Source organism: Scylla paramamosain, chromosome 13 (assembly GCF_035594125.1).
Source record: "Scylla paramamosain isolate STU-SP2022 chromosome 13, ASM3559412v1, whole genome shotgun sequence".
NCBI classification, from domain to species: Eukaryota; Metazoa; Arthropoda; class Malacostraca; order Decapoda; family Portunidae; genus Scylla; species Scylla paramamosain.
The window spans coordinates 3,639,371-3,652,846 of NC_087163.1; the positions used below are offsets into that span (position 1 = coordinate 3,639,371).

The 13,476-nt window shown below is 35.6% G+C and overlaps 1 protein-coding gene across 2 annotated transcripts in view; it reads left to right on the plus strand.

The window, feature by feature from the left end:
* LOC135106352 (glutathione synthetase-like) overlaps positions 1–13,476 on the plus strand; it is a 34,959-nt gene that overhangs the window by 3,557 nt on the left and 17,926 nt on the right. The window contains exons 3-5 of one of the 2 annotated variants that reach the window (XM_064015274.1): positions 1,903–2,086; positions 2,231–2,306; positions 6,325–6,491. In XM_064015274.1, the coding sequence (XP_063871344.1) occupies positions 1,903–2,086; positions 2,231–2,306; positions 6,325–6,491 (427 nt within the window). The remainder of the gene's footprint in view (positions 1–1,902; positions 2,087–2,230; positions 2,307–6,324; positions 6,492–13,476) is intronic. The other variant, XM_064015275.1, reaches the window with a different exon arrangement.

The window sequence follows — 13,476 nt, forward strand, 5'->3', positions numbered from 1 at the left end:
CCTGAGGAACACCACTGTTAATAGATATAGGAGAAGAACAGTGACTGTCTACCACTGCAGCAATAGAACGGTCAGAAAGGAAACTTGAGATGAAGTTATAGAGAGAAGGATAGAAGCCATAGGAGGGTAGTTTGGAAATCAAAGCTTTGTGCCAGACTCTATCAAAAGCTTTTGATATGTGAGTGAGGAATGTACGCCTCCATGCCAGACACTATCACCTCTGTTATGCGCTCAGCACACAAAGACGGGTCTCTGACACGGAAGCAGTAGTCATTCCAAGGAAAATCAGCATAATACCTCCTCAGGTCCCCCCAACTAGCAGAGGCAAAATGCCAGAGGCACCTTCACTTATGGGGATCCTGAGGAGGGATTGGAGCGATAGGACAAGATACAGATATGAGATTGTGATCGAAGGAGCCCAACGGAGAAGAAAGGGTGACAGCATAAGCAGAAGGATTAGAAGTCAGGAAAAGGTCAAGAAAGTTGGGCGTATCTCCAAGACAGTCAGGAATATGAGTAGGGTGTTGCACCAATTGCTCTAGGTCGTGGAGGATAGCAAAGTTGAAGGCTAGTTCACCAGGATGGTCAGTGAAGGGAGAGGAAAGCCAAAGCTGGTGGTGAACATTGAAGTCTCCAAGAATGGAGGTCTCTGCAGAAGGGAAGAGGGTCAGAATGTGCTCCACTATGGAAGTTACTGTTACACATATTTCCATATCACTGACCAATGGCTACTAAACTACCTCTGTGGTTGCCTTGTGCTTAGGAATAAAACATATTAAGAAATAATTAGAATTGCAGGAGTTAAAGAGAACTATGAACTGGTGGGTCAAGAGGTTCAGAAATGTGACATAAAAATTTCATAGACCCACCACCAAGAACACAGGGGTTCTTTTCTTTCAATTCCCTCCCTGTTAAGTGAGGATTACATTCTTTTTGTCTTTTCATTATGTTAAAGGTCCACTCAACAATTTTCTTTCCAGACCCAGATCTTGCTTTATGCTCTGCAATAGATAGTGTGGGCACCATCTCTGAACCTCCTGACACACCACTACACAGTTCTCTCTAACCCCAGCAATTCTAATTGTTTCTGAGATGTTTTTATTCTTCAGTACGCAACAACAACAGACATTATTTTGTCACCAGTATTAGGGAATTTATTAGCTGTTGGTGAATGATATGGAAAGATAATGAAACAGTAACTTGTGGAAGTCAACTTGGGAAAGCACGCACGAAAACATTTTGCTTATTGAATTCATGCTAAAACTGTTAATGTGTGAGTGTACACAAGGCCACTGTCTGTCTTGAGTTGCCAGGTCAGATATTATCAGTGCTTTACTCTCCCATGATACTGGATCAAACTAGCTGGATGGCGTGCAGACACTAACATTGAGAATTTTGTCATCTTTTTTGGCGCTGGCTGTAATATGCATATTTATTTCATTTCCAGTAGGGAAATATAAAGTATTTATCTTACATAATGTACAGTTGATTTATAAATGGTTGCCAGCAAGAAGGAACTAAGCAGAACTACCAGGCTCACACCCATGCAAATTTTTACACTTCCATTTATGTTTTTATTATTTTATTTCCTTATTTATTTATTTTGTCGCATTTTATGTATTTTTTATTTGATTTATCTATTTCACTCATTTAATTATTTTATTTTTATTATTGTTAAGAGGAAGACCATGCCAGGAGTGGATGAATTGTGAAGAGAGCAATGAATGCTGAATAAGAGGAATGACTGTGCAGCAAGCAAGAGCAATTGTGCTTGATAGAGATGAATGGAGAGTGTCAGTGTTTAATGACCTTTCAGACACATTACCAAAAAGTAACCAATACTGTGGTAAAAGAATATCCTCATTACTGAAAGACCTGAGCCCAAAACATTCTCTCCTTCAGGTGCAGGCATGAGGTACAGGACCAATTATGACCCAGATAGTTTGCAGTTGGCTCCATTCTTCCTCCTCCCATCTGCATTCCCCCGCCGAGAATTTGAGCGTGTGGTGAAGCTTCAATCAATTGTTAACATTTTGATGCACAGAATTGCTCATGATTATCAGTTTTTGAAGGATGCTTTGGAAAAGTAAGTTAAAAACAGTAAAGAATTACTAGTCAGCTTGCAGTAGAAGTATATATAAATTATTATAAATATCTATTGAAGGCCACCACATAATTGAATGTTGTAGATTTCAAGTCACTTACACTGTTATGGTCTATCAATCAACAGAACAATAAAGGTGGATGACTTCACACGAAGACTGTGGGACATCTACACCACTGTAAGAGAAGAAGGGGTTTCTCAGGTAAGCTGATTTTTATTTGTTTTCATTGGCTTATTATGTAGTACATTAGTATCAGATATTTTCTCTTCTCTTTCATACCAGTGTATGTATCTTGATATGTATCCTTGATAATTTATTTCATCAATTATAGGCCAGTGTGATCTTATGATACTTTGTTAATAAAAAAATGTATGAATGTTGCTACTATTAATTGTTTTCAGAAATTTTTTTTTTTTTATTGAAAATAAATATCACCAAATAACTCAAGAGGCTTAAAATATGCTACGGTACTTTTAATCTTCTACATGAGCATAATTTTGAATAGGGATGTACCAATATCAATAGTTTTGCATTGAGTCATTGTCAATAACTTCAACAGAAGATCATGAATATTTGTAACAACTGGTAACAAAGCTCATTATATCTTATGCATGCATCACTTGCTTTCACATAAGCAGTACAGTCATAAGCATACACACAATATTTTGAACACTATAATATTATAATAAGTGCACTGTGGAACACTTCCTGGTGGATATACATCAGCACATTGCCATAGGTTGGCGTTACCACAATAATTTAGCACAATAACATTATCGGGTTATCGGTTATCCAATAATTATTTTTCCCCCATTATCAATTCATCAGTATCACTGATACTTTTGGTGCCAAATTAGTGATAATCGACAATTTTAGTTTTTGGAACATGAGCATGTTGAAGTTTTAAGCTTTCAGAATCAAATGTAGTTGTTTTACTTGAAACGGTACTTTTCGTTAGTAAAGAGACAGGATAAACATTGAATTTTAAGCTTTTTTAGATTTTTGCAAGTTTTCTAAGATAAAGATAAAAACAAAGATTTAGATTTATTGATTTTTTTTATTTAAATCATTGATATTGTTATCACTGGTATTGGAATTTTGGATTTGTCAATTTATCAGTTATCGGGCAATAAGGTTATTATCAATTTATCAGTCATTGTGATAATTTTTTTCATTATCACACCCAGCTATACACATCTCTTTTGACCAATCAACAAGTAAGACACATCCTTAATGCCCTTAATGCCTTCCTCTCTTATAGTCTCCTCCAGTCTTGTACCACTTCCACACACAAAGAGGGGTCTGTCTTGCATTCCAGGGGACATCTTGAAGCAAGGGAAGAGTAGAACTTCTTCCCCTAGGAAGCAAACAGTAGAGCAATGAGGGGCACACCTGACCTCTGTGGCTTCCTTCTGTCTCTCTTCCATGCTCTCCCGACCCAGTCTGAGGGACAAAATAGACCAACACACACACACACACACACACACACACACACATTGTAATAATTTTATCAGTTGTTAAAAACTATTGACTTTAAGAGTTTTGGATAAAGGATTCTTCATTTCTGTTGAAAGGTTGCAAAGCTGATACATTGGTACATCCCTTGTATGTATCATAAATATTTTGTGTTTACTTGTGAATAAGAGAAACTTTAATCTGTTTTCATTGTAAAGATACTACAACTTTGATTCACCTTATAAAAACTAGCTTATACATGCTTCCACCTTTACCACATCATTTGCACCATTTAAAAGTGATCACACATTTAATGAGCAGTCTCCCATGGACTCTTTCAGTTTATTGGACCAGATTCTTGATCTAGATTTCTTAAAGGAGGATTTATCTTTATTTATTTATTTGTTTATTTATTTATTTTCTATTTCTCAATCAGTGGTCTTATTGTCAATATCTTATTTATTTATTTACTTTCCATTTCTCAACCAGTGACTTTACTGTAACCATCTAATCCACCAAACTCTCTCTCTCTCTCTCTCTCTCTCTCTCTCTCTCTCTCTCTCTCTCTCTCTCTCTCTCTCTCTCTCTCTCTCTCTCTCTCTCTCTCTCTCTCTCTCTCTCTCTCTCTCTCTCTCTCTCTTTTTTCCAATAACCCTTTTGCATAAAAAACATAGTGTTTAATAACTCTTAATTACCACATAGGCTATCTTCACTTCAACATCACTTCCTTATTTTTAACATTTTGTTGGCAATTCCATCTGCAGCTGCTGTTTCATTAATTTTAATTTTCCAGATCTCCCTTCTATATTATTGACTTTTCCTAATTTTTCTCTGGTTTCTCTTCTAACCCACATCTTTTCTCATATCACTTCAAAACTCTTTCCATATTTCATCATCTGTTATTTCTCTCCATTATTATCTCTTAATCTTATAAGGACATATACTTTCATTAGCCCAAAATCATCATTCTTTAATTTGTAGACATGTTGATCTGACAAAAATCCTAGATAATTTTCTTGGAATTGATAGTCACTACAATTATAAGATAAAAGTGACCTCAATAAATATAAATGGAATGAATGTGGATGAGAAGGCAAGTGATGTAATAGAAAGTGTCAGCAAGAGAAAAATATATATAGCAGGAGTGCAGAATACATACAGAAAAGGCTCTGGAATGGAGCTCCCATGAATGGAAGTGAGAGTGAGATGTGGGAAGGAGTAGGAGGTGCAATATGGTGTGATGTTGATGAGAGAAGCGAAGGAGGAGGAAAAGATGGGTGTGCAATCATTATGTCCCCAACAGTATGAAGGGGAATAGGGGCACATAAGTGGCAGGCAACTTGAATAGTGTGGGGAGTAAGAAAAGTAGGGATAGTTAGATATACAGGAAATTGTGTTCATGCACTTGTAAATTAAAGATTTGAGGAAGGAAAGAAAGGAAGAGAAATGGGGAAATTATTAAATGGCATAAATGAGGGACTCAGGAAAATTGGGAGAAGGAGAAATATAGTGTTAGTTTGAGGTATGAATGAAAAGATTAGAAGTTGCGAGGTAGCAGGTGTAGTAGAAAATTGGTGATGGGTGGAATGAATGAGAATGGGATGTATCTGTTGGACTTGCATATAGGAAAGAGGGTTGGTCCTAGCAAACACTTCCTTGCAACAAAATTATTTGTACATACACCTGGAGAAGGGCAGGATGAAAGTGAAGATAAGAGCATGATTGACTATGTATCATTGGACAGGTGGTTTAGGAAGGATGTGGTGGATGCAAAATTAGAGGGATGTATCAGTGGATGGGATGTTTAGGAAGGATGTGGTGGATGCCAAGTTAGTAGGAGGGGTGTTTGAGAAATCAGGTCACAATGCTGAGGTAGTTGAGAGAGAAGCTGGTCTGCTCTTTATGTCATGTAGCTGACCAAGAGGAAGAGGCAAGTTAAAGTTAACCATAATACTGAAAAACAAGTAATACCAAGCTCAGAATCACCCACGTTACAAAGTTTCCTGGTGTATTTTCTGTTTCACTGTAGTTTGTAGTTATGAGATAAAGTCATTGACATGAACCAAGTTGTATGGTTAACTGTAATAAAAATCAAAGATAAAAACTAAATGTGACAATAGATACTTGAAAATGTGAAAATTTAACTACTATGCCATTTCTTTGCATGGCTTGGTCTACATTGTGCATTAGATAATTATGTAAATTTTTGCTCACTGAGTAGTGCTGGTGTGACCTAATGGAGGCAAAGTTTTGATGGACTAGCCTTTTTTTCTAAAATTTGCAAGGTTTACTTTTTTTACCACCACTTGGGCTTGGTAAACTTTATACATATGTTATCCTCGCCATTCATGAACTCCATTGTGCATTAGATATGTAAGTGAAATATGCAGTATTTTAATAATATGGTGAAAAATATATACAATGATTTGTTTATTATTTATTTATTTATTTATTCATTTTAATGAAAATTTAGGTATAAAAGATAAACTTAAGATTTACTTACAGATTTCTTTGCATCCTCCTGGTGACACTTGTTATGACCAAGAAATAAATTTTCATTTTAATCCTCTCTTCCGGCAGAGTAAAGAAGAAACATTTAATTTGATGAAACTATCCATTCTTTTTTTTAGATATCAATATTGTAAGTTGGCCCAAGGTTTTCACAGGGATAGTGAAACAGCATTTACTACTTTGTGAACTGCTTTTCCTATTTGGGGTTGCCACTGATCTTCAGGGCATTCCTCTTCACTGCCTTTACACATAGGAAATGAGTTTGGGACTGGTGCGGTCGGATGTGATGCTAACCAAGTGCCAGGCTGGTTGCTGCGAGCTTTGCCAAACTCCTCCCTTTGTCACAGTGCACCAGGTGGAGGTCAACACCATCGCCTCAGGATTTGGCCACATGGGACCAATTTCTGGGAGTATAAATAGGTATATGAAGGACATCACATTGTCATAGGCTGTCACAGAAGGGAATTTTGTCTTGAGCCTGTGAGATTTGATAAGTCCATGATGTTAATATATTCCTTCTACCTGCAACCCTTAAATTTAAGAACTTGCTAATGGTGTGAAGTGTTCTGTATATTTTTTTTAAATGTACAGTTTATATGTCAGTGATGTGAACTAATCTTTTGCTCAACAAAATCCCTTTTTTCAACCTATGAACTTGATGGATAGCTTCCAAATAGCATGTCTCTCTCTCTCTCTCTCTCTCTCTCTCTCTCTCTCTCTCTCTCTCTCTCTCTCTCTCTCTCTCTCTCTCTCTCTCTCTCTCTCTCTCTCTCTCTCTCTCTCTCTCTCTCCCATCAAAATCCTTTGTGTGGCTCAAGGTAAGCATCAGATGTTGCCAACAGCAGATATAATTTATTTTTTTATTTATTGATTGATTTATTTATGTATTTATTTATTTACTCGTTTATTATTATTAATTTATCATTTTTATTATTATTATTATTATTATTATTATTATTATTATTATTATTATTATTATTATTATTATTATTGTTGTTGTTGTTGTTATTATTATTATTATATTCTTTGTGTATCGGATGTGCACTGTGAAATGTTTAGAGGAAGTCCATGCCTGGAGTGGATGAATTGTGTGAACAGAGCACTGAATGAGAGAGGAATGACTGCAGCAAGCAAGAGCAATTGTGCATGATAGAGGTGAATGGAGAGCAACAGTGGTGAGTGCATGAAAATGGTGTGGTCATATTGACTCATGGGAGGGGGGTGCAGGGTGTGGGCACACTTGCTGGGGCCCATTGGTGTATGGACCCAGTTAGAGTGCGGGACACTCTGTAGGAAGTACACATCCTGCATCTGTTGTCTCAGGATTAGAGTAAGTGTGGGGTCAAGAACAGTTTCATTTAAGGGGCACGGGTAAATTAGTGTATAACATTGGGCCTTGCTGTGGATGTATGTGGCCAGTTGTGCCATGCCTAACCTTCTGGAGTGTAGTGCAGCAGTCCACGAAACTATCCCTTTCCACTGGGTGCTGATAGGGTTAAGAGTGTGAATGTTATGTGTGTGAGTATTGTTTCATCTAGCCAACCATGTGCGAAACTGACAACCTGGTATACAGAGTGTAGCACAGGTTTCTGCAGATATTGCCAGAGGTACAAGTACAGGTTATTCTGTCAAAAATGTTCTATGCACATGTGCATTTTAAGGCATTGTTAGTCATGGTGTGAAATTCAAGTGTGGCTTGGCAACAGATACAACTGCTGGGCTGTGCAGGTAACCATGGCAGAGGAACACCAGATCCACACACATCACATTAATTAAAGTCATGCAATACAATCAACATATTCATTATCACAGTCTCGGAGGGAAACTGCATGTGACTGGCTAGCATGCAATCAGTTGATTTGCTGCTAGCCTTGCTCCTTCCCACTCCCTGCCTGGGCAGGCAATGCATGGTGCATGCAGCATTTTGTTTTATTTGTCATCTGTTACATCCATACTATCATTGTGTAATGTTTATCAGTAAATCACCTGTATGTTGCCATCACTGTAAACCTCCAAATCTTGTAGAAATCATGACTGAATAATTCACAGTTTCACCAACAGACATCAAGGTTTTTGCGTTCCACCATGGATACCTGCCCAGCCTGGCCATTGTATCTGTCACTTAGCCACACTTGAATTTCATACCATCAACACCTCAAAATATTTGTGTATAGAACATTTTCAACTTGAATCAACCTGTACTTTCACCTGTAGCAACAACCACAGAAACTCATGTTACACCTGGCATCTCAAGTGGGCCTCTCTCTCTCTCTCTCTCTCTCTCTCTCTCTCTCTCTCTCCTCTCTCTCTCTCTCCTCTCTCTCTCTCTCTCTCTCTCTCTCTCTCTCCTCTCTCTCTCTCTCTCTCTCTCTCTCTCTCTCTCTCTCTCTCTCTCTCTCTCTCTCTCTCTCTCTCTCTCTTTCCTTGGGCCAGTGTTCCTCTTACATAAAAAACCTGTATTGATTATTATTATTATTATTATTATTATTAATATTATTATTATTATTATTATTATTATTATTATTATTATTATTATTATTATTTATTTTTTGTTCTATTTATCTTTATCTTGTATATCTTCTTTCATTGTATTCTATATTATTTATCATTTTTTATTTCATTTTATTAGCCCATATCTCTGATGCTCTGCCCCATCAGCATATCCTAAAGGAGTTTGCCTTAAAGGAATCTCTTTTCTTTAATATTATTTTTTTTTCACTTACGCTTCACTCTCTTTATTCAAAATAAAGCCAGGCAAACCATTATTTTTATTTTTTGCGCATACCATCATTTAGTCAGTCCCCTTCATCTTACTGAATATCTCTCTCTCTCTCTCGTCTCTCTCTCTCTCTCATCTCTCTCTCTCTCTCTCCTCTCTCTCTCTCTCTCTCTCTCTCTCTCTCTCTCTCTCTCTCTCTCTCTCTCTCTCTCTCTCTCTCTCTCTCTCTCTCCACTTATTGAGTAGTTTTCCAGTTTAAGTCATTTGGATCTACATAGGAATAAGTATATTGAGGAAGATGATGTGAGCAAGGCTATGGAAGAAAAGTAAAAACACACTGCAAGTGGTCAGTTCATAGATGTTGACTACCACATTTTTTTAAGTCCACGCTACATTATATCTTGTTTCGCTTGTATCAGCATCATTAATGCCAAAAATGTATCAGAAATCATAAAGTAACTAGAAATGCAGCTTTATCACAAAATAGCTTAAATTAGGTCAGATTGCATCTTGAGACTTACTAAAAACACAATCCAGAACCAGCTAAAAGACAAAAGGCTGTCTTCACATTAATCGCATGTAATGTAGACCTGTTCAGACAAAATTCAGTACTGTATCATGTTTTGTTATGTGCTACCTATCAGTTATCCATGTACCACACTATGTTTTATTAGTACACATCATATCCTAACCAACATTAAATGATACTCTATCATACAATATTACTCACTCTTAGCATAAATGTGTGCAAAATGAAAACAGATTTCTGGCAGTTGAGATAACTAGGAAAGTGTTTGAGTTAACAGCAAGATAGAAATGTTAATCAAACATATTTTATATTGGAGAGGGAAAAGTGGCTTTGTTGGTAAAAATGAAACACTGAATTGAGGCTAAGGGCAAAAAAAAAAAAAAAATAGAAAAAAAAGACTGCTTAAGTCACACTTCAAATTTCATTAAAAAGGAATTGTGAATGGATTGGCCAGCTAAGTTTTGTAGGTGTTTGTTTTGACACCCTTCTATTGAAACCAAGTTCTAGGAAGAAAAGAAACTGAAACAAGCAGAGTTCTATAGTTCATCAGTGAAGGTAATGAAATATTGATTCACCATTACTTCAGTAAGGTTGAGAGTACTTGGAAAGATGTAGTGACACCATGGAAGTGAGGAGATGATTACATAAAGCTCAAAAGAGCATTAGCCATGAAAAGTAATGATAAGAGATTCAGTATTGAAGTGGAGATATTGAAAACATTTAAAGGAGGATAGTTGATTAAAGGAAATGCTTTTGACATCACTGTCTAGGAAGGAAGTTTTAAAATATGTAAGCAACAAAGTTTTCATAATGTTATTCCTTTGGTGAATAATTTCTAGAGGAATATTTCAGGAAAATATTTAAAGTGCATAGGAATGAGAGAGAGAACAGTATTAAAATAGATGATATTATTGCAAGATACAACCAACAAGTGTATGCATACAAAAACATGGATATCATTGGCAGTCACAAATACCTTATTGAGTGAATTTTCTAAATTTAATGAAACATCAGAGGTGTACTAAAGTTTTCGGAACATCCAACAAGATTTTTTAGCTTCCTTGTTGTATAGTTTCCAAATTCTAGAAGTACTGTGGTAAATCTTCCTACCTCACCACATATTTTCTCTTACTAATATATTGTTTCTTTTGAAATTGACCTTCAGTAATCTTAACTTATATTTTAGTTAAAATGCTTTTATTTACGTTGATGAGAATAGAAAAAAAACTCCCTGGCTACTACATAACATCTGTTTTTCCTTTATTTGTACAGTTGTACAATGATAGCTCTGATCTAGAAACTATTTTCCTCACACCAGCTTATGTATCTCATAACATACATGCAAAGTATCACTGCTTCCACTCTACACTTCAAATCTGCAGTAGCTTGACAGCATTTTAAGCAGCATTCTAACATATTTGAATGCGTGCATTTTGTGCATAGATTAATGGGAGAAAGCCTTGAAGCTGAGTCAAATAGCATGCAAGACAATAGAAATGTGCATAATTATGATGACTGGCTGCTTTGTATGACTTTTATCACTTCACTAGTATACTATAATGGGGAACATGTTGCAGGAATATTGCAGTATTCTGGCTGTATAATGCTCTTTAGTGTCTGCTAATGTGTAGCAATAATGTAGCTTTGTCTCCCTTTGTCTAATCATGCATTTCACTAATTAGTTTCACCTGTCTTTTTTAAATTTAAAAATGTATATCTTACTTATTTACCTAACAACTGAGCTACATTCCACTTTTTTCTTGTTTTTACTAAAGGTAAAGTTCAAATAAAGTGTTAAAAGTTCAAGTTTTCAGCAAGTGTGAGTCATTTTGCAACTATTTGATATGTAGTGTGATATGTAGTATTGATATGTAGTGTGAATTTCTCACACCACAAGTTGACAGCTAGTTGGTTTCTGTCCATCAAGAAACTCTTCATTCTCCTTTTTGCTCCAGTCTTGATTACATACCTTGCAGATGCCATTATTTCTCTCTCTCTCTCTCTCTCTCTCTCTCTCTCTCTCTCTCTCTCTCTCTCTCTCTCTCTCTCTCTCTCTCTCTCTCTCTCTCTCTCTCTCTCTCTCTCTCTCTCTCTCTCTAACATTCATTAATTGAAGGTGGATATCTGCAGAATGGTGTGCAAGGCAAGGAGCTTAAAGGAGATACCACCTGCAGAAAAAGAATTACATTGAAATTTCTGTTTCTTTTTCTTTAATGGATGGTGTAATTACAAACCCATCACCACATTTGTATGTGATAACTATATGGGTGATGGCTGTACTGTTGAAGGTTACCAGAACAAGGAACAGGAACTTGAATGTCATTCAGAGAAAGTATTGCAGGATCTAGTCATGAATATGAATGGCCCTTTTCTTTGAAGCTGAGTGGGTTATAGGGAAACTGTGATATCTGTTTATTAATTTTTATTTAGATATTTATTTGTTTATTAGTTCCCTATATTTATATATATATATATATATATATATATATATATATATATATATATATATATATATATATATATATATATATATATATATATATATATATATATATATATATATATATATATATATATATATATGGTATATTTTCAGACCATGATGCAATATACTGAAGCTATATGTAATTACTGTATAGTCATAATTATTAGTCATGGATGTGAAAGTTTTCTCATATTCTTTTTATTAAGTTAAGCTAGAATTCTGTGAATAAAAAGCCTGTAAGCTTACAAGAATATTTGTGCAAATATAGTCTTCCTTAAATGAGGTAAAAATATTGGAGTAAATGGAAAATCTTGGAGGCTCTAACAGCAGTCATCCATTATCCATAAGCTTTACAGTGCACAGTAAACATTGGGTAACCAGCACCAAGGCATGCAATAGTCTCAAGCAACTGATATATTAAAAGTAGATCAAGTAAGAAATTATCAGGAAAATTACAAGTGCAAATGCAAGTCTTGGGTGTCATCTACCATGTTTGGTAGATTGCATGGGTTGAAAAACTGTAACTGAAAAAACTGTTGAAAAACTGTCCAAGCCCCATAAATTGGTGTGCATGATAGCTTTTACAGCAGTCCCACAATCAACCATCATATATTTTAGTTTTTATTCAAAAGACACATGCCAATGTAATGCCACATGGATTGTTCATGATAAATGACTATCATATCCTTGGCATTACTCGTATGTATGCATGATATTGCATCAATGGCAATAGATGCTTTAAAGAATTTTGTATGACAAAAAATAAAATTGTTGTGTAGAGGACCATGAACAACATATTAACAGTAAAGTTTGGCGACACTGATAGTGTGTCTATTGGTTCATCACTGGCATCTCCATTACTGCAGTACTCCAGTAAATATTCAGCTAATGCTGATGGATTACATAATTTTCTTTGCATAAATGTGGTGAAAACTCAGCCTTTCAGTTGACTGCATGACAAGAAGATTTAATGCTAGTTCATGCACGTTCTTATGTGACATGATTAGCAACGTAGTTGCTAATCATGTGAGAGGATAGTAGTTTTAAAGCTTACTAGGCATATTGTGATTCATGACAATACTTAAACCAACAATGTAGAATATACAAAAGTGAGCTAATACAGTACAGAAAAGAGCAAAATGGCCTCTGGTAATTACATTTCCTTAAATAGTATGGGTGATAGACTCTTCTCCATTTTAACTCGGTGATAACTTTATTTCATTTGACGTTTTTGATTTGAGGATTTACTTACTCCTAGATTACAATATTGTTGTCTATCTTTGCTTTTCTATAAATATTTTTTTCTTTTCTTTTTATATATTTACAAAATTTATATATTTCATATATTTACACTGGCATAGTTTTGACCAAAATATTTATCAAAATCCATATCAAACGCATTCAGTACTGTACATCCAAATAAGGATGAAGGTTTTTCTTAAAAGTGGCCTCGTAGTGTAATGCAAAGATTAAATGCTGTGCCTTAAGCAATGTAGGTATGTATATGAATGTCTTATGTTTTGGTTCGCAGGTCAGTGTGCTCTTAGATAAATTACACTTCATTATTTCATTGTGTTAGAGGAGACTGCCTGGTTACACACTTCGTTGCCAGGTTGGCAGAATATTGCTACAGTATTCTCTTTGCTTCATGAATGCCAACTAAAAGGGACAG